This window comes from Chinchilla lanigera, unplaced genomic scaffold (assembly GCF_000276665.1).
Source record: "Chinchilla lanigera isolate Chin_1 unplaced genomic scaffold, ChiLan1.0 scaffold00133, whole genome shotgun sequence".
NCBI classification, from domain to species: Eukaryota; Metazoa; Chordata; class Mammalia; order Rodentia; family Chinchillidae; genus Chinchilla; species Chinchilla lanigera.
This window is the reverse complement of record NW_004955534.1, coordinates 291,790-314,009: the sequence shown is the minus strand read 5'-3', so window position 1 is coordinate 314,009 and position 22,220 is coordinate 291,790. Positions and strand designations below refer to the sequence as shown.

Here is a 22,220-nt window from a genome sequence, read left to right as displayed (position 1 = left end):
GTGGGATTCAATAGACAAACATTCAGTTGTCATGTACCTTTATAGGAAGACAACAGCTATATATACCTGCACAGACAGACAATAAATCCAAAGGGTTGTTTCTACTCCACTTACGGAGACCCTGCTGAGCTAAAAGCATAGGCTTGCCTTCTCTACAACTCTCTCCCCACCCAGCTCAAGGAAGGAGTCAAAGTAGGGAAGGGGTGGAGTTCGATTCTGTCACCTCATTAGGAAGCAGAAGCAGGCAAAGATCTAAAAGAAATTGACTGTAGAACAAGGAAACATAAGAACCATACAGTGGGAACGCCCTAAAAGATCACTTAATTCAACCCACTCGTTTTACAAAAGGGGAAATGGAGACACAGCAAGAGGAAGTGACTAGCCCTGAGTGATACAGTGGTGCTAAGATCCAGGCCCCTGTTGAGCCGACTATCACTCTCAAATGGAAAAACTCACTTAAGTGGCAGCTGTATTTCTTTACGCTGGTAAAAATTCCAGGACAGGCAGCTCGTGGCTCGATGCTCATTGAATGAGAAAGGTCAGAGCCTATGGGCTCACCAAGGTGGCTCTGGTCAACAGAAGGAAACTGAGGCAGTTGATGCTACAGAGGGCCTGGCTCCTCTCCACACTTCGTCCTAGTTCTTTCTCTCTTTTCCCTCTCTTCTGACTCCCATCTCTGCCTCAGCCTGATCAGCTGCCCAGCTCTACCCAACAACCCCAGGACTAACAAGCCTCCTAACTCAACAAGCCATTGTCTGGGTAAAATATCTCCACTTCAGGCCAGGAGTGACCCCTGCTCAGCATTGGTCAACTCTGCCACAAAAGCCAGGCAGATTCTTTCAAGTCAGGATGTTTCTGGGTTTTCTGGGTGTGCTAGCTATTGTTACCTCCAATCTATTAAAAAAAAAAAAAGAAAGAAAGAAAGAAAGAAAATGAAAAAGAAAAAAGAAAAGAAAAGATTTACCCATAGGCCTCTGGGTGAATGCCCAACTGCCCTCTGGGGAGCCTGAATTTGCCTCTGCCTCCATCTGTTCTCACTTAATGGGGATGTGAAAAAACCCAGTTCCTGCCTCAGCGCCAGTGTTCGGAGGTGGGGGCCTCTCCTGTGGAAGGAAACCAAATACTGCCTCACACCTCATCAGGGCTGTGAAAGCAGAGGTCTGCTCCTGTTACCTCAGGGCTTACGCTAAGGGTCAGAGAGAGCCCTGGCAGCGGAAACCGGAACCCTCTGAGGCCTGTCCCTGAGAAGGCCTGCAAATCTTTTCCTAGTCAAAGGGATGACCCAACTCTAGGGCCAGCTGAGAAAGTGTCCTGCATAATTCAGCAGATGGCTGCCTCTAATAAGAAGACACCGGAGCAGAGGATAACGTTTCTCACCCTCCTGAGCATGTGGCCTCCTTCCTCTGCGCAGGCAGCCGAAAAACCCACGATTTCAAATCCCAGCAGCAGAAGCCTCCTCCTGCCAAACCGAGGAGGAAGGGTCTGTGTTTCTAATTTATTCTGCCCCCCTCCAGTTGTTACTTAAAATAATCCATCATTACATGGCTGGTGGCTCCAAGATTTTTATTTAAAGCAATATGGAGAGAAAAAAAGAAAACCCACACAACCCGTGACTGTGCTATATTGGATTTAAGCTGAGAATCTTTTTAACATCAGAGAGTCTCTGAACTATCCAAGTATACTCTTCTCTGACCCTGGTGAGGATGCTGGAGGATGCAGGGAGCAGAAAGGGAAGAGGCAGAATCTTAATTTCTTAGAAGCATTTTGAAAAGGCCAACATTTTTAAAAAGGAAATCTGTGTCACCTGGTAGGTGTTCTATTGACCAGAAATTACACTCTAGATTAAGTCACTTGGTCTCCTGTATGCATAAAATGAAGAGAACAATATGTGTCCATGGCCAGGCATGGTTGTGCACACCTGTAATCCCAGCACTAAGGAGGCTGAGGCAAAAGAACGATAAATACAGGCTTTGCCTGGGCAACTTCATGAGACCTGTCTCAAAAAAAAAAAACCTAAATAAAAGCAAAGACTTGTCCAGAAAGCTATTGAGAAAAACAAAATCATATAGTATTTGAAGATAGTGAAAAGAAACATGTTATATAGCTCCATGGCCCCATGCCTTTCCCTTCTTTCCCTCTTTCTTTCCAGCTATCTTGAAAGTGATTGTAACATACATGCAACTAAAAGCTCCTCTCAATTGTTCGTGCTAACATTAAACCATGGCTCCAATAACCTAGAAACCCAGGCAAGTTCAGAAATGAGTCCTATTTCATTTTGGAGTACGTTTTTCCAGAGGATTCATCTTCCTAATTAGTTTTGCATAGGCAACTACAATGGGTTTGTTTCCTTATAGCCCACAAAGGGAGGGGGCATGTTGGGTAACAAAGCCAGCAATTAATAGAAAATTTAAAGTAGAGACTCCACAAAGTAAATGCTATGCATATGACTGAAGACTGAAATCTCATTTTACTACACAGACGAATCACTCTGCTGTGATACAGCTTTGTAATAAGCACACTGTTAACACACATTTCCAGGATTTAGAACATGAAGAGGAAAGAGGGCTTATTTCTGCCTCTCATCTGGAAGCTCCAAGAGGACAGAGTCCTTACATGCCCTAGACACCATTATATCCCCAGAACCCGGCACAAGGCCTGCCAGAGTCTGTGACCAATGAATAAATGTTGAAGAAATGAATGAAAATAGCAGTGGGGGAATTAACAAATGAAATGTTCTCAACCCTGGGACAGAAGTAAGATTTCACCCATCTTCATACCTACCTATTTTGTATTTGAAGCCCTCAGGAAACCTTTCCTGTCACCTACCGCCTCCATCCTCTGCTGGATTAGGTCCCCTTGTCATGGATTCTCATGGCAAGCAGGAACTCTGTGTGCTGCACATAGCACAATAATAATGACATGAGGATTTGTGTCTACTTCCCGGCACTAATTTGCACACTCCTTGAGGGAAGGGGCTTTGTGAATTTGGGGGGCACTGTGATGCTCCTCCAACTTTTTATTTTGAAAAATCTCAAACACAGAGAAGTTGGAAGATAGTATCATGGTTGTTCAGATGCTCTCAACTCAGAGTCAAAAATTTTTAATATCTGGAGCCATGTAAACTTTCTTCAGTTCTATATCCCCAGGAGAGCTACAGCTAATACTGGGGTTTTGTTTCCCTTGCCTGGAGTATAATATTACCTTTGGTGAGTAGGGTCAGCTGAGGCAGGGCACTTCAAGGGGAATCAAAGGGTAACTACCATTTGCTAGGAAGACCAGAGTACAGCAGCAATCTTCCTCTCAAGGGCATGCAAATGCTCTCAGATAGAGGCCACAGGCCAGCCCCAAGTAATTCTGTAGGGCAAAGTTAGCCTCCGCAAGTTTTTTCATTTGGGAGAATGCCACTACCTGGATGGCCTCTGGAGAAACCAGCATTGTTCATTTTGTGGGACTGGATTAAGCCAGATTCAACCAGACTATTCTTTCCGGGGGCCAGCACTTACAGTAAGGACCCCAAAACACAATATTGAAAGAAACAGCTCAGTGTAAGAGACAGCAGAGGTGGTTTTTCGACCCTGCCCTGTGACTTGCAAAGCTACTTGGGATGAGTCACGTAACCTTCAGACTACATATTAATAGCAACCCAAGCCACTTCAGAGGCAGTAAGTGGGTGGTGGGGCACCCCACTGATCTTCAATAGTTTTCTAATTATCTCACAGTGTCCACAATTTGCCTCTCCAACTAGACTGGAAGCTTAAAAGCCATGAAATAAGTCTACTATTTTTTTTTTGTATAGTTGATCTTATGGTTTATATCTAGATGTCCCCCCAAAGCCTCATGTAGTCATAGTTTGGGCTTTTTGGAGGTGGCTGGATCTAGGCTGTGTGATGCTGGGATCAAAAATGTTGAAATTGATTCATGGTGTAATGCTAGGATTAAAAGTGCCCCGCCCTGGGTGTGACTGCCACCCACTTTAAGGCCGAGTAGCCTGGATTAAATATAAGCGACAGAAAGAGGGTTGTTGCTGTTGCTTGCTGCTTGCTATTTCATGGCCTTCCTGCCTCTGCCTGCCATGAATTGTTTCTCCACTAATGCCCTCTGCCATGCCACCCTGCCTCGGAGCCAGCTGGTTATGGACTGAAACCTCTACAAACTGTGAGCTGAATTAACCTTTCCTCCTTTAACTTTGGGTGTTGGGTATTTTGTCCCAGCAATGAGAAAAAGTAAGACAGTGGACAAAGGCTAGCCATAATGCTGGACACATCTGTCAAACAAATAAATACTCATGGACATGGTGGTAAAACAAGGCTGTCATACAGAAACCTTTGCAGTGTTCATTCAAATGGGATGAAAATGAATTATGCACACAAGAATTGAACTTCCAAGTTGCATTCATGCCCAAATATAGGCCCTACCCAACGATTTTCAGGCCTGTATAACTGCGAAGGATATTTAGCCACAGTAACTCTCAACTGCCTCTGGCACACATGCACACACAGATACACACACACCGGGGTGCTACTTGCGTGACACCATGTCTCAGATTATTAAAAAGAACTCCTAAACTAGCCATACTTCAGTTATTCACAAGTTTCTTTTCTAACCTAGATGCATGTTGCTTGGAAGAAACCAGCAGCAACCAGCCACGCAAGGTCTCTTGAGTTAATTCTATCTTCCCCTAGTGAATTACAACTTCTCGCAGACACAAAAGAGAACAGAGAGACAAATGACACATAAATAAGAGCTTCACTGGCTTGGGGGAGGGAGGCATGGAGAATGACGTCAGCTTTCCCAGAAACCCATTTATCACCATAACAAGGTCTCAAGTGCTTGGGCTGCTCTTTCAGCTTCAGAATCTGGCATACAATTACGTTCTTCAGTGTACAGTATGGGCAATGCCAGCCAGAGCTTGCTGGAGCCATGAAAAGCAAACCAAGTGGCCCTAAACCACCCCTAAGTCCCCATCTTCAGAACAAAAGGGATCTCTGGATTGTCTAAATTGTGCCTAAGGGGAAACAGCCTTCCGGAATGTTCCCTTTGACAACATCTGTCCTGCAATCCTAATCTAGGCAATGGAGACTGATGAGACTGTATGGACAGGTCAATGCAAATTCATTATCTGATGAGAAAAATCATTAGTGTCATTTCTGGTCACTAGAGATAGAGCAAGCATAGTCCAAGAAACTAATTCCTTCACTAAACTATACCATCTCTAAAATGCAGGTAACAAGGAGCAGAAGCATTTTGGGAAGCTCTCTAAACACTAAAGAAATAGATACCACAGTGCCCATTTTAGAGGTGAAGAAAATTCTCTCATATTGCATCATCACAGGGCACTGGCTCGCATCTAAAACTTGTCCTTCCACACTGCATAAAGAGCTCTGTGCTGGGGTATGCAGGTGGTGAGGGAGGTTCCAAAGAAATAATCCTGACCTTCCAGACTGGGACAGGAGATGGAATAAATCCCTCCATCCTACAAAGAAAATACTATCGGACTGTAAATTCAGATTTTAAAAACAAATAAATTTCAATTACACCAAATACCTACAGGCGTTTGTTTTGCACAGAAATTGCACTGCATGGACTATTTCTCTAAATAAGTAAGCTAGAAGCTTCAACATTATTTTTTGTGACTCCGAGATTTTCACGAAGCAGTATTTGGTGTCACAGGATTTAACCTACCTCCGCCTCACTCTCCTGTCTCAATTGTGCCGGTGGACTTCTTAAAACCCCAGATGCCCAAGGATGAATAGAAAAGCTAGACTGTCCCCCTCAAAAGGAATCACCTCTCTTTGCAACCAAACTTCTGGCCTGAGAAAACAAACATGGAGCCTCAGGTCACTTCAGTATGATTTCTCTGCACACCCAAGGCTGGAAAACTTCCGTTTTTTTAAATGAATATTTTTTTCCAGAGTTGGTCGCCAACAAAAAGAGATGACACTGCTTTTGCAAGTCTCACTTTTATTTTCCTGAGTCCCCATAAAAAGAAGCCAGCTCCACAGGTTCTAGCTTACAAGTCCACTTACACTGAACACACACTTGAGACAGACCTCCAGAGGTCTGCTCTGAAACACGCCAAAAGATGCAGCCAGCCACCTATACACCAGCGAGCTGCACCACACACAGACGCACAAACGGGACACAACACAAGTAGACACAGAGGCATTCAGATGCGCCCATATACACCACAGAGGTGAACCCACTCTCATCTAGGGTCACAGACACAAGCAGGGCACCACTGCAGCCCGCCAAGGGAAGGCACGAGGGCGCACGCGTGCTCATATACACGCACACACTGATAGACACACAGACGCAGTCACATATGTAATGCATATGGAGAAACCCTACTCCAGCAGTCACCTCCCCGCCCCCCTCACACTCTCTACCTTCAGCCCCAGGCGAAGCCTAGCCCTCTGTCCCTCTTCTTGAGCTAACCGAGTTCCAGCCCGTAGCTGTGCGCAGGGCCGAGGCCAGGCAAGGGGGCCAGGGACTGGGGTGGGGATTGTTCGCGGTTTGTGCAGCCATTCATTCGGCAACGCCCCAGTGGCGGGGCCGCAGCTGCAGCGAGGGAGGCGGTGGCGCTTACTGCAGCTCTTGGGCTAGGCAAGTTGAGTTGCCCGCTCGCAGGCTTTGCCAGAGCCCCCCGCCCGCCCGCCTGCCTGCCACTACCGTTCTCCACGCCAGGCTGGGGGACCCAACCGCCGACCCCGAGAGCCAAAGTCCCGCCGCGCCTAGGCTCCTGGGTGCTGCCCATTGCCCCCCTCACGGTGGCCGTCACGGCGGCCAAGTCTCCTCGGTACTCCCCCGGCCCTGGCCCAGGCGCTGGCATCCAAGCCCTGCACTCACCACCTGGCGAGCTATGTCGGTCGCTGCCATCGCTCCTGCGTCCTCCAGGGCTGCCACGGGTGCGCCGCAATGGGAGCTACTGCACAGGAAACAGAAGAGCTTCTCGACAAAGAGAAAGTGTTACACTTCGGGCGCGACCAAGTCCGGTGGGGGGAGGTGCAAGGGAGGGGCCCCTTTGCCGACTCTCCAACCCCAACCTCCCGTCTGTTGCCCACCCCCTCGGAAGTAGGGTGTGGGGAGGGGGCGGATTTAACGCGCTGCCTCCCTTTACAGCGAGCCCAGTTCCAATTCTCCCTGCAACCCCAGCGGTAGGCCTCTACCAAGGGGGGCGGGGGCTCCCCTCGGTGACCACGTCCTCTGCCCCCCCCCCGCCACTGGCCTCCGTGGTACTTCCCGACCTCTGCTGAATTGTCACACCCCCTTCCCCCGGCTCTCTCTCACATCCCTAAGTCCCCAGACCCCGGGGCTGGAAGGGAGCCCCTGCCTCTCCCCCTCCCGCCTCAGCTCAGTGGCTGAGCGCTGCAGTCCTCCTCTCCCTCCGCCTGGATCCCCGGACCCCCTCTTGCTCTCCACCGAGATCCCAGGGTGCTTGGATGCGAGCGCCGGCGGGCCCGCTGGAGTCTCAACGCTCTACTGCCGTCCACCCTCCTCCTTGGCCCTGGGGCGTTACTGAGGCTCCGGGAGGCGGCTGCAGCACCTGCAGCTCCGCATTGGAGATTAGAAAAGGGGCGGTTGGGGGGAGCCGCGCTGCTGCCCCACAACTAAGCTGTGACTTGTGCAGACCGAGACCAAGGGTCCTAGGATGCCCCCCTGGGGTTCCCAAGCTTCGGATACTATAATTTCACGAAGCTGAGCTCGCCATCATTGGGTACTTAACACAAACAGACTTCACACCTCCTCTCTTCAACCCAGCTGTAGATGACTGGCGAGAGCACAGGCTCAGACTGCCCATTCTTCTAGCGTTGGGTCCGAGGGCCAGTGTCAGGAGAGACTGAAGGTTCCCAGCTCTGTGGTTCAGTGGAACGGGATTGAGGGGCAGGTGGTGGGGAGCGGCCGCCAATGTAACTCACTCAGTCTCCCTCTGTCTCTGTGTCTGTCTCTGTCTGTCTCTGTGTCTGTCTGTCGTCTCTCTCTCTCTCTCTCTCTCTCTCTCTCTCTCACACACACACACACACACACACACACACACACACACACACACACACATTCTCTCATTCCCGTTTAATTTTAATTCCACCGGGAACAAGGTGGCCAGCATTGGACATAAGATGAAACTCCCCGAAGGCTAGGACTTTGCTCACCTGTCTCCTTTGCTCCAGCCCTTCTACACCTCTCCAGCCCTGGTGACCTCCCCTTTTCCCTGGGACTGGCCCCTTGCTAGCTCCCTGTAACAGGCGAATCCAAGCAAACTTGGCTTGATGGAGCCCCAAGTGGGCAGGACACTGCTCTCCCAGAAAGGGTAGGATCCCTGGTCTCAGAGAAGGACCCCCCATGGGTGGGAGGCAGGCCTATGGAAGAAACCCTGGCAGGGAGGGCGCCCCACAGATGCCCAGGGCAGGAGAGAGGAGAAGGAACCCGGGAGAGAGGGAGGAGAGGCAAGGAAATTGGCCACAGAGGAGCTTCCCTGGCACTAGATTCCACTGGCAACACTTCTCACTCACTCTAGGAGCTCTTTATATTCCTTGTACACCTTGAGAACAAGGACTCCCCAAAACGTGTCCCCAATGCCAAGGGCAGAACCTTATATCGAGGAAGTGCTCCATTAAGTGTTTCCTGAACTAGAGGGAGAGACTTTGGATCCGGAGGGGGCCCGGAAGAAAGAGATACCTGGAGTGGGTAGCTGCAGGACCGTCAGGAAGAGCCAAGTATTCAGTTGGTGTCTCCTGGACCTCATCATTGCTCTGGAGACCCAAGAGTGGCCTAAAGAGAAGAGCTTAGCACAAACAGGGACCAGTACAGGGGAGTTCTGTAGGACAGATGGCACAGGCGCACAGGACAGATGGTGGTGGCAAGGAAGAGGGGCAGTTGGAGTCTCTGAGACCCTCTGGAGTGCTGAGACACAGCCTGGGGGAAGGGCTGGGCCCTGGACTGGAATAGCAGTGACACTTGGGACCAGGGCTACATTTGAGGAATTGCACTGAGGCTTGGCCTCCAGCTGGATAGGGGTGGGGAGTCAAGAGGTGACTGGCAGCTTCCCTCTAGTAGGGAGACACCTCTTCCCCAGTGAGGGCTGGGGCAAGGTGGATGGGAAAGGGCCCCAGGCCACTGGCTCAGAGCTCTGATTGGTTGCAATGGGTTTGAGTGGGGGTGAGATTAGAGCTGCTACCCGGAGAGGTGGGCAGGTGATAACCCAAAACTATGGGGCTCCCCAGGAATCCTACCTGCCTTCCCTACCCCTTCACCCCTTAGAGTTTTTTGCTTACCAAACCCTTTACATTTCTATTTTATTTATTTATTTATTTATTTTAAGAAATAAAAGAAGGAAAACATATTAACAAACAGACATCCATTTACAAAATAGGATAAGAACAATACAAACAAAACAGAGTTACAGACAAAGTTGTAGGAAATTAACAATGGTTGTTGTTTTACTTATTGATATCTTCAAAGTGATTTCTCAATAGGGGCTGGGGATTTAGCTCAGCGGCAAAAGTGCCTGCCTGGCAAGCGCAAGGTCGTGAGTTCGGTTCCCGGTACCGGAGAAAAACCAAAAAAAAAAAAGAAAAAAGTCCTTTCTCAAGAAAACAAAGAGACATACAAGACTGATCAAACAAGTAATCATTTACTGTTCCTCTCAGTAAAGTGATAGAAGTCAGTAGTACAACTACATTAGCTATCCTGTATATACATACTTACATAATTTCCCCTTCTTTCCCTTCTCTTTTCCCACACGGCAGTTGCCCTTTATTTTTGAGCGTTTTCCTTTTGTTTCACAATGTCTATCATAACTCCTAGTTTTTATTCATTTTTTCAGGTCTTACAGTAGTGAGACAATACAATTCTTACACATGCAGGTCTGATTTATTTCACTTATGAGTACAGTCTCTAGTTGTGACCATTTCCCTATAAAAGCGTCTAGTTTATCTTTCTTTATAGCTGAGTAATATTCCATTATATAAAACTACCACAATTTTTTATCCAGTCCTCAGTGGATGGACATTTGGGCTGCCTCCACAGTTTAGCAATTACACATTGTGCAGCTATGAACATGCAAACCCTTTACATTTTCTCCTAGCACTGAGGCCTCTCAGCAAGGAATCCTTGTCCCATGCTCCAGCCTGTCCCTGGAGACTATCAGAACCTTGCAGAGGTCTCTTCCCCCAAAACATGGGACCTCACAGACCCAGACTGAGTGTAGAATTCAAGCCTCCCACAACTGCACGTCTCCTCTAAGACCTGCCATCTGCCTCTGCAAGCCCCTCCTGGGACCCAACCCCCCCCATTTCTACTGGGTGCAGGGCAACGTGGTGTTGGTGTTGATATGTAAGTGGGTGTGCATTTGTATGAGTCAGTGTGTGTGAGCTGTGTGTTTGCATGTTTCTCTGTGTCAGTGTGCGTCTTGGCTTATTCACCCGGCTTATTCGTGTATGTGTGTTTGCTGATGTGTGTCTGCATGTGAGGATAGGTGTGGACCTACGCCAGTGTGTACATGTGTTTCAGTGGTGTGTTGGTGTGTATATAAAGGTTTGTGTGACTGTAGTGTGCGGTGGTGTATTAATGTGGGCTGGGGACATAGCTCAGTGGCACAAGCGCCTGCTTGGCAAACACAATGTCCTGAGTTTGATTCCCGGTAACAAAAAAAAGAAAAAAGAAAAAGAAAAAGTTGCCAATTCATGGTGGGCTGGGGATTTAGCTCAGCGGCACAGCGCCTGCCTGGCAAGCAGGAGGTCGTGAGTTCTATTCCCAGTACCAAAAAAAAAAAAAAAGACTCCTGTGTATTAGTGTGTGTATGTGTGTGTGCACCCACATGCACATGTGCACATGTGGATGCGTTCGTGTCAAAGTGCAGAGAGGTTTTAGCTCGCTGCATTCTGGATTTTGCATACCTTACCTCAACCAAGGCAGTGGACCACTGACTGAAGGATATATATTATAAAGTTAATTTCAACAAAGAGGTTTGGAAACTCCTTGGGCCCACGCCTCCCAGTCTTTAGTCCCAGATCACCTCTGCAGGTACAGAGTAGGTGGAAGGGCTCAGGAGGCAAGAAGTCTCGTCTGTGATCAGCTGGTGGGTTTTCCTCTTTGTCTGTCCTCACTAATGAGTGAAGTGAAAAGATCACTTTTATGAAAAGGCATTTTGGGACTCTCAGAACTGCCATGAGCATGCGTGCATATTTAATGTGTCCTTGTGAGATCTCCTGGGCCCAGTACAGAGCCCAGGACGTGCACAATCAATGTTTGCTGAGGGAAAGAATGTATGGAGGCAAGCAAATAGGTCGTTTTCAGTATTTCCACTGTGCTTAAGGAAGCTGGAGCAAGTCACAACTTCCCCAGGTGACTGTCATTAGCATGCTAATGTTTGTGGAGCCAGACTCCCCCACCTGGGAGGGGAAGTGGCTATCCTGGCTAGATTAGCGTGGGCCCTACTGGGAGTCAAACTTTAGAAAGGTCATTGACTGCGGAAGCAGGCCGGGCACTAATACCGGATAAAATGGAGTAAGAGTTGGAAAATGCCTTTGTCCTAAATCCATGGATTTATAAAATGAGAAAGAAAAGGACAGTAGAGTTGATCTGAAGTGGACAAGCCCAGAGAACAATGTGAAAAGTAAGATCAACAAGTTGGAGGAAGAAGTTTAGACAAGGCAGAGGGAAAATGACTTGGGGTTAACCAAATCCAGACCACACAGCATCAGTTGAGTCAGAAACTCAGTGGGGCCAGAATAAAGATGAACTAAAGATTACTTTTGTGTCTTGTCACCTGCCCGCCCCTGTCTTACGTTAGTTTATTTCAGTGGTTCTCAAAATGTGGTCTTTGTCCAGCAGCATCAGCTTCATCTGGGAAATTAAAAGAAACACAAATTCGCAGACCCTCTTTCCCCCAAACCTACTGAATCACAGTCTCTAGGACAGGGACCCAGCAATGTGTGTGTTAAGTCCACCAAAGGATTCTAATTTACTCTAAAGCTTGCGAATCTCTGGTTTACCTGAAAATCTAGTAGCCCTGGTAGGATAGGACACAGGACTGGTATGGTTGTAGGCTGTCAAGGGAAGAATCTGAAGCCTGGGCCATTGCTAATAGTAGCAGATCCTGAAGAATTTGTAGGATGGGTAGCAGGAGAGTATGGATGGAGTGCTTAGGGTTGGGGAAGGGTTGCTTAAAAAGGAGTACAGCACCTTGAGATCATAATGTTAGGTGAAATAATCAGACACATAAGCTTAAATATCACATGGCTTCTCCTATACAAGATACCTAGAGTAAACATAAGGAGCAAAATAAAAATAGATAATAGGGAGTAGGGAGATAGATGGTTCTCAAAGGGGAGGGGGATCAAGAGATGGAGAGAGGGTAGGAGGGAGGAAAGTAGTATGGGATGAAAAAAATGAACTGGGATGTGTTATAGTCATGTACCAACTCCACACAAAGAATGTAAGTATTAGGGACTACAAACATGTACCAAAAAAAGAAAAAATAAAGGAAGGGGCTGAAAGAATGAGTGACAGAGGAGGGAGGGAAGGGATAAGGGATGAAAAGGGAATTAATATGTTATGTGTACGTACAAGGAATGTAAACGTTATGTACTACACACGTGTACTAATAAACTAAATAAATAAATTTATAATATGCATAACCATTAGAGAGGGAAAAAAGGAGTAGGGGACCCCTGTAGGGAGCTAGAAGGATTCTGAAGATAAACTTTGCCTCCTTTAATTTTACATTCACTCCACAAATATTTGCTGCGTCTCAACTGCACATGAGTGACCGTGCCGAGTGCCAGAGGACTAAAGAACAAATGGGAAGCAAGAACCCTTACCTCAACCCTTACCCGGGCCAGTTGCCAGATAGCTCCACAGACAACCAGTAATGTGATAAGGAATATAATCAGTCAGGAGCAAGACCCTGGGGAGGAAGAGGCCCAGAGAGATGAGGGAAGGCACCTCAAAGAGGAGTCATTCGGACTGAGTCTCCAAGGAGAAGAGATTTACCTGGCAGTCAAGGAGACAGTAGAGGGAAAGCACGCGTAAGGTCACAGAAAGGGGAGGGCTAAGGCCTAGATCAATGGTACAGCACTTGTCTAGCATGCATGAGGCCTTGGGTTCCACCCCCAGCACCTTGAGAAAAGGAGAGACAGGGACTATTTAGGGATTTCCAGTTCTTCCCAGAAGGAATGGTAGAAGGAGGAGACAGTGGGCATAAATGATATGAGACTGGAGGACAAGCTGGGGCCAGATCTCGAAAGGTCATGTTGGCTTGTAGCAAGTTTCTTAGGCTTTTAGCTCCAGAATAGGGATTCTCAAACTGTGCTCTCCAGCGACGACGCCTACTCAGTCAGTGCCTGGAACTGTACCCTGTGCAAATGGGATGCTCACAGTGAAAAATAAATCACTTAAAGGGTAGAAGTTTCTCTATTTTAACTTTTTCTAACCATAAATTTTTCCTAAATCTTTGACAGATGCTCTTGCTTATCTACTAGCAAGCAACAAAATGAGTGAACAAGTAGCAAATGAATATTAAACAGACAATACCAGGATTGATCATGCTTAATTCAACAGTTTATTTTTTCATGGACATCTGTGCTTGTGGCTAATGCTATGATTATAAGCATTGTATTGCACACACATAATGTAGACATATTTTCTGCTAGCAGAAGTGTTCTTTTGAAAAGTGTTTTATTTCATATGTTAGGATTTTATATATCCATTATTTCATGACATTCTGGAAAGAGTGCCATGATAACCACATGCTGTGCCACCTGAATCAGGAGGAGAAACTGTCCCATGCACAGTGAGGAACTGTTGAGCACTTCTGAGTAGGGGAATGGCATGAACAAATTTGCAAATTTGAAAGTCACTCTGGCTCCAACTTGGAAAAAAGATTAGAGCAGAGAGTGATAAAAACAGCTAGGACTTGGGACTCGGTTCACTATTTAGTATGGTTTGTCCCATCCAAAACCTTGCATTGAAATGAAATCCCCATTGTGAGGTATCAAGAGGGTAGAAAAATAATCTGAATATGATGTTTAGAGGTGGGGCCTTTGGGCGATGATTAGGATTAGATAAAGTCACCAGGATGGAGCTCCATGGTTGAATTATCATGGCTTTATAAGGAGAAAGACCAGAACAAATGTGTGTTCCCTGTCTCTCACCACGTGACACCCTGAACTACCTAGAGACTAGGCCACAAGAATACCATCACTGTGGTTTCAATCCCTAATGCCACAAAAGAAGGAGGAGGAGGAAGAGGAGGAGAAAGAAGAAGACAGCCATCACCAGATGAGGTCCCTAGACCTTGGGTCTCCAGAACTACCAGCCCAAATAAACCACTTTTCTTTTTTTTCTTTTTTTTTTTTTTTTGTCTTTTTGAGACAGGGTCTAGCTGTGCAGTTCAGGCCGGCCGTGAGCTCACTTTGTAGCCCAGGCTGGTCTCACACTCGCAAAGATCCTCCTGCCTCAGCTTCCTGAGTGCTGGGATTACAGGCGTACACCACCACACCCGGCTATCCACTTTCTTTATAATTCACCCAGTATGCACTTTTGTGTTTTTAGCAACAGAAAACAGACTTAGACATTGTTGATTGTTGTAGAAGTTCAAATAAGAGACTATGGTGACAGTGTCATGGGACTGGAGTGGCACGGAGGGAATAAAGTCAGTATTAAAAGGGGCTACCCTAGCTGAGTGTGGTGGTACAAATCTGTAATTTTAGCACTCTGGGAAGCTGAGGTAGGAGCTTCATAAGTTCAAGCCCAGCCTGGGCCACTTAGCAAATTAGTGAAACCTGGTCTCAAAAAAAAAAAAAAACAAAACAAAGCAAAAACAAACAAACAAAAAAACAGCTGGGGATGTAGCTCAGTGTGAAAAGGCCCTCAATTCAACCCTCAGCACCTATAAGGGTAGAGGGCACCATGTAAAGACCTGTCTGCTATCCTAAGAATGCTGAAGTTTCAATCTACAAGAAATAAAGAACTTTTTTATTTTTGTCTTTTTGAGACAGGGTATCGCTATGCACTTCAGGCTGGCTTTCTGGCTTTGAGCAATAAAGAGAATTTGAAACCATGTTCTTTTTTTTCTTCTTTTGGTTTTTTTGAGATACGATCTTGCTTTGTAGCCCAGGTTGGCCTTGAACTTGTGGTGATCCTCCTCCTTCAGCTTCTGGAATGCTAGGGTTATAAGCATGTGCTACCACTCCTGGCTAAAGCCATAGTTCTTAATGGGTGATTCTTAATAGGCCCCAGAAGAGGGAGAGAGGAATGGAAAAAGGTTGGTCAATGGGTACTAATTTATAGTTAGATATAAATAAGTTCTGGAGCTGGGGATATAGCTCAGTGGTAGACCACTTGCCTAGTATATACATAGGCCTTGAATTTGATGGATTCCCATCACTGCAAAATAAAGAAATCTGCAAATAAAACCTCCAAGAGATGAGTAGCATAGAAATCAATTTTAGAAAAAGGTGATCTTATTTAAAAGAGGTAGGGGTCTTTAGGTTATTAGAAGCATGGCCTCAGAGGGGATTCTGGAACCCTGGCCTCTTCCTCTTTCCCACTTTACTCTCTGACTTACATGAGGTGAGCAGTTTTTCTCTACTACACATTCTGGCCATGATGTGCTACCTTGCCACAGGCCAAAAAGCAACAGGACAAATCGAACAGGTACCGAAACCCACAAAAAATATGAGCCAAAATAAATGTTTTCTCCTTTATAAGTTGATTATTTCAGGTATTTGTTATAGTAACATAAATATGCCTAACACACTCATAAATATGTATAATTTTTATTTTATGTACTCATTTAAAAGTTAAACAAACAAAAAAAATTAAACAAACAAAAAAAGAATCACCTATGGTGCTTCTTACACCTAAACCTCACCTCAGATCTGCTGAATCAGAATCTCTGTAAGAGAGGAGATGTGGGTTTGCAACAATCTCTCCAGGTGGCTCTGAAATGCATCAAAGTTGGAGAAGGAGTGCATGAATGCATTGAGCAGGGACATGACAATGAGACCTATGTTTATACAGATTACTTGAGTCACCATATGAAGAACTGATTGAACAAGGGCAAGACCAGAGGCAGGGAGGCCAGTCAAGAGGATACACAAGACCCAGCATGGTGGCACACACATATTGTCAGTGCTCAGGAAGCTGAGGAGGGAGTTCAAAGCCAGCCTGGGCTGCACAATGAGTTCTAGGCTGACCTTGGCTGCACAATGGGACCCTATCTCAAACAAGCAAACAAACAAATAAATGATACTGCAATAGTCTTAGGTAGGAGCCAGAACTCAAGAGAAGGTTGGGTTTTCCACCCACATCATGATGTGCTCATTATCCTCATACTTGCTTTGTACACATTGATTTAGACAGATGATATAATTCTGTATTTCCCCAAATGCTTCTCATTTGCCAAAATTAGTCCTCAGCAGTCTTCCCAGAGTTGTAGAGTACTAAAATGTAAAATGTATTAAGCACCTGCCATATCTAGAGCACTACACTAGGCACTATGGGTTTTATAAAGAAATTCAAAGTATGGCTCCACATATATACACACAGAAACATACAGTTTTGGTTTATGTCTATATATACACACAGATACATATATATGAAAATATAAAGTATGTTTATATGTAATCAAACACAAAATCAATCATAAGGCATCTAAGGTGTGTAGTATATAGGCAATAAAATCAATGTTCATCTTCCTGACTTGGTGCCAGTTACATGGGTGTTTATAAATATTGATTTTGCTCTATTTTCATGTTTTAAGAAACTTCTGCATGTGTATTATATTCCAAAAAAAAAAAAAAGGTTTAAAAAGACGAGTTCTGAGTTGAGTGGCATTAATCAACTGCCTGTAGATATGGTACAGAAGAATCTAGAGAAACGAGGTCTCAACCCAATGAACGGCCTTGTAGTCTTCCACAGATAAATCACAAGGGAAAGGACTGAAATAAAAAGACACAGAGACAGAAAAGATAGCAATGACACCTTGGTAAGACACTGACCGTACTGTCACCATCACTAGTCATCTCATACCAAAACAGATTTATGTGTCAGTAAATTAGATGTGACACGCAAGGACCAAAAGATGGAATTCAAATGTACTTCTACAATGTTCATATTTGCTGCGATTAAGCTGGGTCTTAGTCTGGATTCTCCAGAGAAACAGAATCAACAGGGTTATATGTAGACACACACACCCCGTGACGCTGTTTCATCAACCATGAACCACATGTCTGATGGTAGTCCTGTAAGATTATCATGGAGCTGAAAGTTCCCATCACCTAGTGACATAGTAGCCATTATAATGTCACAGCATGATGCATTATTCAAGTTTGTGGTGGTGCTGATACAAACAAACCCATTGCACTGATGGCTGTATAATAGTACAGCACATACAATTACATATACTACATAATACTTGATAATAATAATGATTATGTTATTGGCTTATGGATTTACTATACTTTTAATCATTGTTTTAGTGTGTACTTCCACTTATATAAAAAAATTACTGATCTGAAAATATAGATCTGCTGTAGAACACATGTACAAGTGCTGAATTTGATTCTCAGTGCATGTGCGCACACACACACACAATTACTATAAAATAATCTTCAGTGAGACAGGTGTAATGGCATGTGTCTGTAATCCCAGCACTCTAGGAGGCTTACTCAGGAAGACTGCCATTTCAAGCCCAGCCTAGAAAACTTAGCAAGCTCATATTGCAAGATAAAAAATAAAAAAGGCAGGGATGTAGCTCAGTGCAAAGACCCTGGGTTCAATCCCCACTACCAGAAAAAACACCCTACAGTGTTATCTCAGCAGCAACCTCATACATCTCATGTTTATTGTGTGCCTTGATTGCATCATTCTTCCATGTTTGATTTGCTCTCATGTGGAGTAAATGGCCCTCTTAGCAATAGGCTATAACACATATACAGTAGATACATGATAGATGATAGATAGATAGATAGATAGACACACCAGATAGTCTAGATGTGTAAGAAGCAATGCCATCTAGGTTTGTGTAAGTATGTTCTATAATGTCTCAACAGTGATGAAATCACATAGTGATGCATTTCTCAGAACATAACCCTATCATTAATATACATGTCATTAACAGACATATACTGTATGTGTATATATACAGATAATAATACAGGTAGTTTATTATAAGGAATTCACTAACATGATTATGGAAGCTGAAAAGTTTAATAGCCCACTCCTTTCTGTAACCGAGATGTAAGAAAACCAATGGTATATAATTCTAGCCCAAGTCCAAGGCATGAGAACCAGTGGACTCAATGTTACAAGTCCCAATCCAAGGGGAGAAGACTAATTCTCAGCTCAGCAGTCAGGTGCAGAGAGTCAATTCAATCTTTCTGGGCCATTTTGCTCTGTCTAGGCCCTCAACAGAATGGAAGATGCTCCAAACGGGGAGGTCCATTTACTTTATTCAGTCCATCTACTTTAACAGTTCAAATGCTCATCTCTCCCAGAATCATCCTCACATAAATACCGTAATTCCAGGTATCCCTTGGCCCTGTCAAAGTGACACATAAAATGAACCATCACAGGCTTCAGATGTAGCTCAGAGATAAAACTCTTGTTTAACATGTGTGAAGTTTGGAGTTAGATTCCCAGCACCGAAAAAGTATTCTCAGGTTTAAATGTAATTTTTAGCTTCCTGAAAGCCATATCAAAAGGAGAAATACTAGTTGGCATAGTTTTATGCATTTCCTACACACAAAGGTCACTATGTGATTCAGTAATATTACAAGAATTTATTGAGCACCTGTTGTATGTTGTATCTTAGACTATGTGCTAGACATTAATGACAAGCGAAAAGACTGGGTCTCTGCCTCATTGTGTACAGTCTAGCAGGGATGACAGTCAACAATCAAATAACTCACAGAAAAATACAAAAATAAAACTGCAGTAAAAGCAATTTAGGAGATATTTGTGGTGCCCTGAGAGTTCAAATGGCAGTGGAGGGGTGGAGACAGAGCTTACTTCATCAACCAGTTTAGTATCATTATGGTGACTTCAAGGAAATGAGTTGAGATCTGAAGATTAACTAGGAGAACACAAGGTAAAGGAACGTGGAAGTGGGAAGAACATTCCAGGGAAAAGGAAGAACATATGTGGAATCTCTACTTAAGAAACAGAAAGAAAACTGGTGTGGTTAAAGTGCCAAGGGACTGTAGTGATATGAAATGACATTGGAATGGCAGACATAGAGCAAGGTTATGAAGGGCCCTAGGCCATTGTAAGGGGGTTTGTTTTTATCTTAAAAGAAAGGGGAAGCATATTGATCAATTTTGTCATTGCTGGGACAAACTACCTGACACTTGCAGCTTAAAGGAGAAGAGGGTTAATTTGGCTCATGGCTCCAGGGGATTTAGTTCATGGTTAGCCAGTTCTAAAACAGGAACATCCTGGTGGAAGGGTGTGTCAGAGCAAAGCTGCTTAGTTCATGGTGGCTGGGAAGCAGAGCAGGGGAACAGCACCAGAGAAGGAGGAGACAGAGGCCAGGTATAGTACCCAAGGTCATGCCCTATTACCCTCCAGACATACCCTGAAGTGTGCTCCACCAATCCCCTAAGTGGCTCTCAAGCCAATCAAATTGACACTCCAGCTGTCACCGGAAAGTACTGAGGGGCTTAAAACAGGAGTGAACATAATATGATCACATTCGTGTTCTGAAAACTTCCCTTGGCTTCAGTGTACAGAGTGTATTGAAGAAAAGAAAGAGGAGACATTAAGATTGGTAAGCAAGCCAAGAGGTCGGGAGGCTTATGTAAGAATGGTAGAAGTGGAGATGAAGAGAACTCATTTAGAAAATATTTACCAGAGTTGGTGATGGGGGGATAAGCAAGAGAAAAATGCCAAGAATGACACCTAGGCTTCTGGCTGATCTGATGGTACATTTTGTTGAGATACTAAACACTGGAGAATCTCTGATTTGGGGAAAAGGACAAAGTTTTGGCTCTAGTATAGGATATATTGAGTTTGAGATGATTTTGAGACATTTAGGGGAAGATGACAAATTAGCGAGTATACCTCCAAAAAGAGATGAAAATATAAAACTCCCTGGTGGTTTTTTTTGTCTTTTTGATACAAGGTCTCTCTATGCAGTTCAGGCTGGCCTTGAGTTCACTTTGTAGCCCAGGCTGGTCTTGAACTTTCAACGATCCTCCTACCTCAACCTCCGGAGTGCTGGGGTTACAGGTGTGTGCCACCATGCCCAGCTTCCTATTGGCTATGTTTAAATCCAGGGGAATGGATGAAATTGACAAAGAAGAGAAGAGGATTCAAGACTAATCCCTGGAAAATCTCAGCATCTAGAAGTGGGAAAATGGTAGGACAAATCTGAAAAAGTAACTAAAGAAAAGCTGGGAAAGTTGGAGAATAACCTGGATCATATGTCACTAAAGCTCAAGGACAACAAGATTTCAAGAGAAAATAATAGTTGACAGAACAGTGTCAGAAGGTGAAGGAGGGTAGGGTGTGGGTTAGTGGTAGAGTACTTGCCTAGCACGCACAAGGCCCTGACTTCTATTCCACGTTATGGCTTGTATGAAGATGGCTCCTCCAAAGCCTTATGTGCTCATATGTGGTGCGTTTTGAAGGTGGCTGAATCTAGCATGTGTGAATATTGATTATGAGTGTGTGATGGCTGGATTAGTCCACCGTTTGGATTCGTAGCATTCTGAGTGTGGCTGAATGGATTTACTGAAGACAGAAACCCCAGCCTGGGTGTGAGTGGCACCACCAGGCTTGTACCCTGGAAGGCAAAAATGGAAGGCAGGCTGGCTGCTTCCTGCCCATCCTGCCATGCACTGTTTCTCCTCTGCCATGCCCATGTGACAGGCTGCCCTGCCTTACAGCCATAAATAAATAAGTATAATAAAGAAACAGTGGCAGATTCCATTAGCGTGAGTCAAACACAGCTGGAGCTAATCTTGAGCTGGAGTAAAACACTGAGGATGAGCACAGAGTGTATGTGGGGGGTACAGAGGGGTAGAGTCCCAAACTGAGACCCTGTAGCTCTCCCTGCAAAGACATGGGACAGAGACCTTGAAGAGCTCTCTAAAGCAAGCAAGGGAGAACTACCTCGTCTCAAGTGCAGATGGAATCTTGTCCGTTAGGATAAACACCCTTCATCTAAGTTTGCTTTTGTACAGTGCAACACTCCATCTCTGTGAAGGATTCTTATGTGGCCATTGTGGTGCTGGAATAGTATTGAGGTTTTTCTATGACCACATAAGTGACTGGTTAATGCTGCACTCCGTATTGTAGAACTTGGGGACTTAATGGATATGCTTTTTGATATGGCAACAAAGAGCCAAAGTGCTTCCAGAGGAAGACATGAGCGTTGCTGCAAGTAACTTGATGGTCCACCTACCTCCAGGAGGGGTTCTGTGATTTTCCATTCAGCTGAGGCCAGATTTCAAGCTTCTCAATGTTTGTAACACAATAGCTGCAAGCACCTCCTCTCCGACTTCCAAAATAAATGCATTATCCCTCAAAAAGCAATTGAGACAAAATACCAGTTCTCTAAGCCCTTGTCAGAAATTACAGTTTAAATAAACTGCCATGAGGTTCTGATCACAAATCTAGCCAAGACAGCTGACATTTTAGGAAAGCTTGTTTCAGGCAGAGCACTTGTATTTTTTTCCCATTGTAGGCCATGTAATAAAAGGCAGATACGTTGAAACTGCATAAATTGATAACACAATGGGGCTTGTTGTCTATTCAGCAGCATGTATCTTGGGGGCAGTAATACAAAAGCGTCCCCCCAAACCCTAGTCAAATGTATTGACTCAAAACTGCATATTTATAGGCAGAGTGTGTCATTGGTCAATATTGATTGACCCAATAATAAGAACAGGACCTTAGGGAGAGCAGGAGCTGTTCACTCTGTGACTGTTTCATGCTTATTCCAGAGACAGACTTGAGACAGACTCAATTTTGACAGTTTTAAGGAAAAGGATGCATTTTCTGCTGCATCAGGAAGACCCTAATCTTTTTTTTTTTTAAATAAAAGGAAGAAAACATTAACACTCAGACAACCTTTTACAAAATAGCAAAAGAACAGTACAGACAAGACAGAGTTACAAACAAAATGGTAGGAAATTAACAATGCTTGTTGTATTACATATTGATATCTTCAAAGTGGTTTCTCATGAAAACAGATAGAGACATGCAGTATTGATCAA

At 44.8% G+C, this 22,220-nt stretch overlaps 1 protein-coding gene across 7 annotated transcripts in view; it reads right to left on the bottom strand.

The window, feature by feature from the left end:
- Positions 1–7,319, bottom strand: part of Sept6 (septin 6) — a 75,109-nt gene extending 67,790 nt beyond the window's left edge. For 3 of the 7 annotated variants that reach the window (XM_005410437.2, XM_005410435.2, XM_013507706.1), the window contains exon 1: positions 6,847–7,310. In XM_005410437.2, the coding sequence (XP_005410494.1) occupies positions 6,847–6,876 (30 nt within the window). In that variant the 5' untranslated portion in view covers positions 6,877–7,310. Of the gene's footprint in view, positions 1–6,846 lie in introns of all 7 variants that reach the window. The other 4 variants (XM_013507703.1, XM_013507704.1, XM_013507705.1 and 1 more) reach the window with 4 other exon arrangements.
- Positions 7,320–22,220: the final 14,901 nt, after the last annotated feature.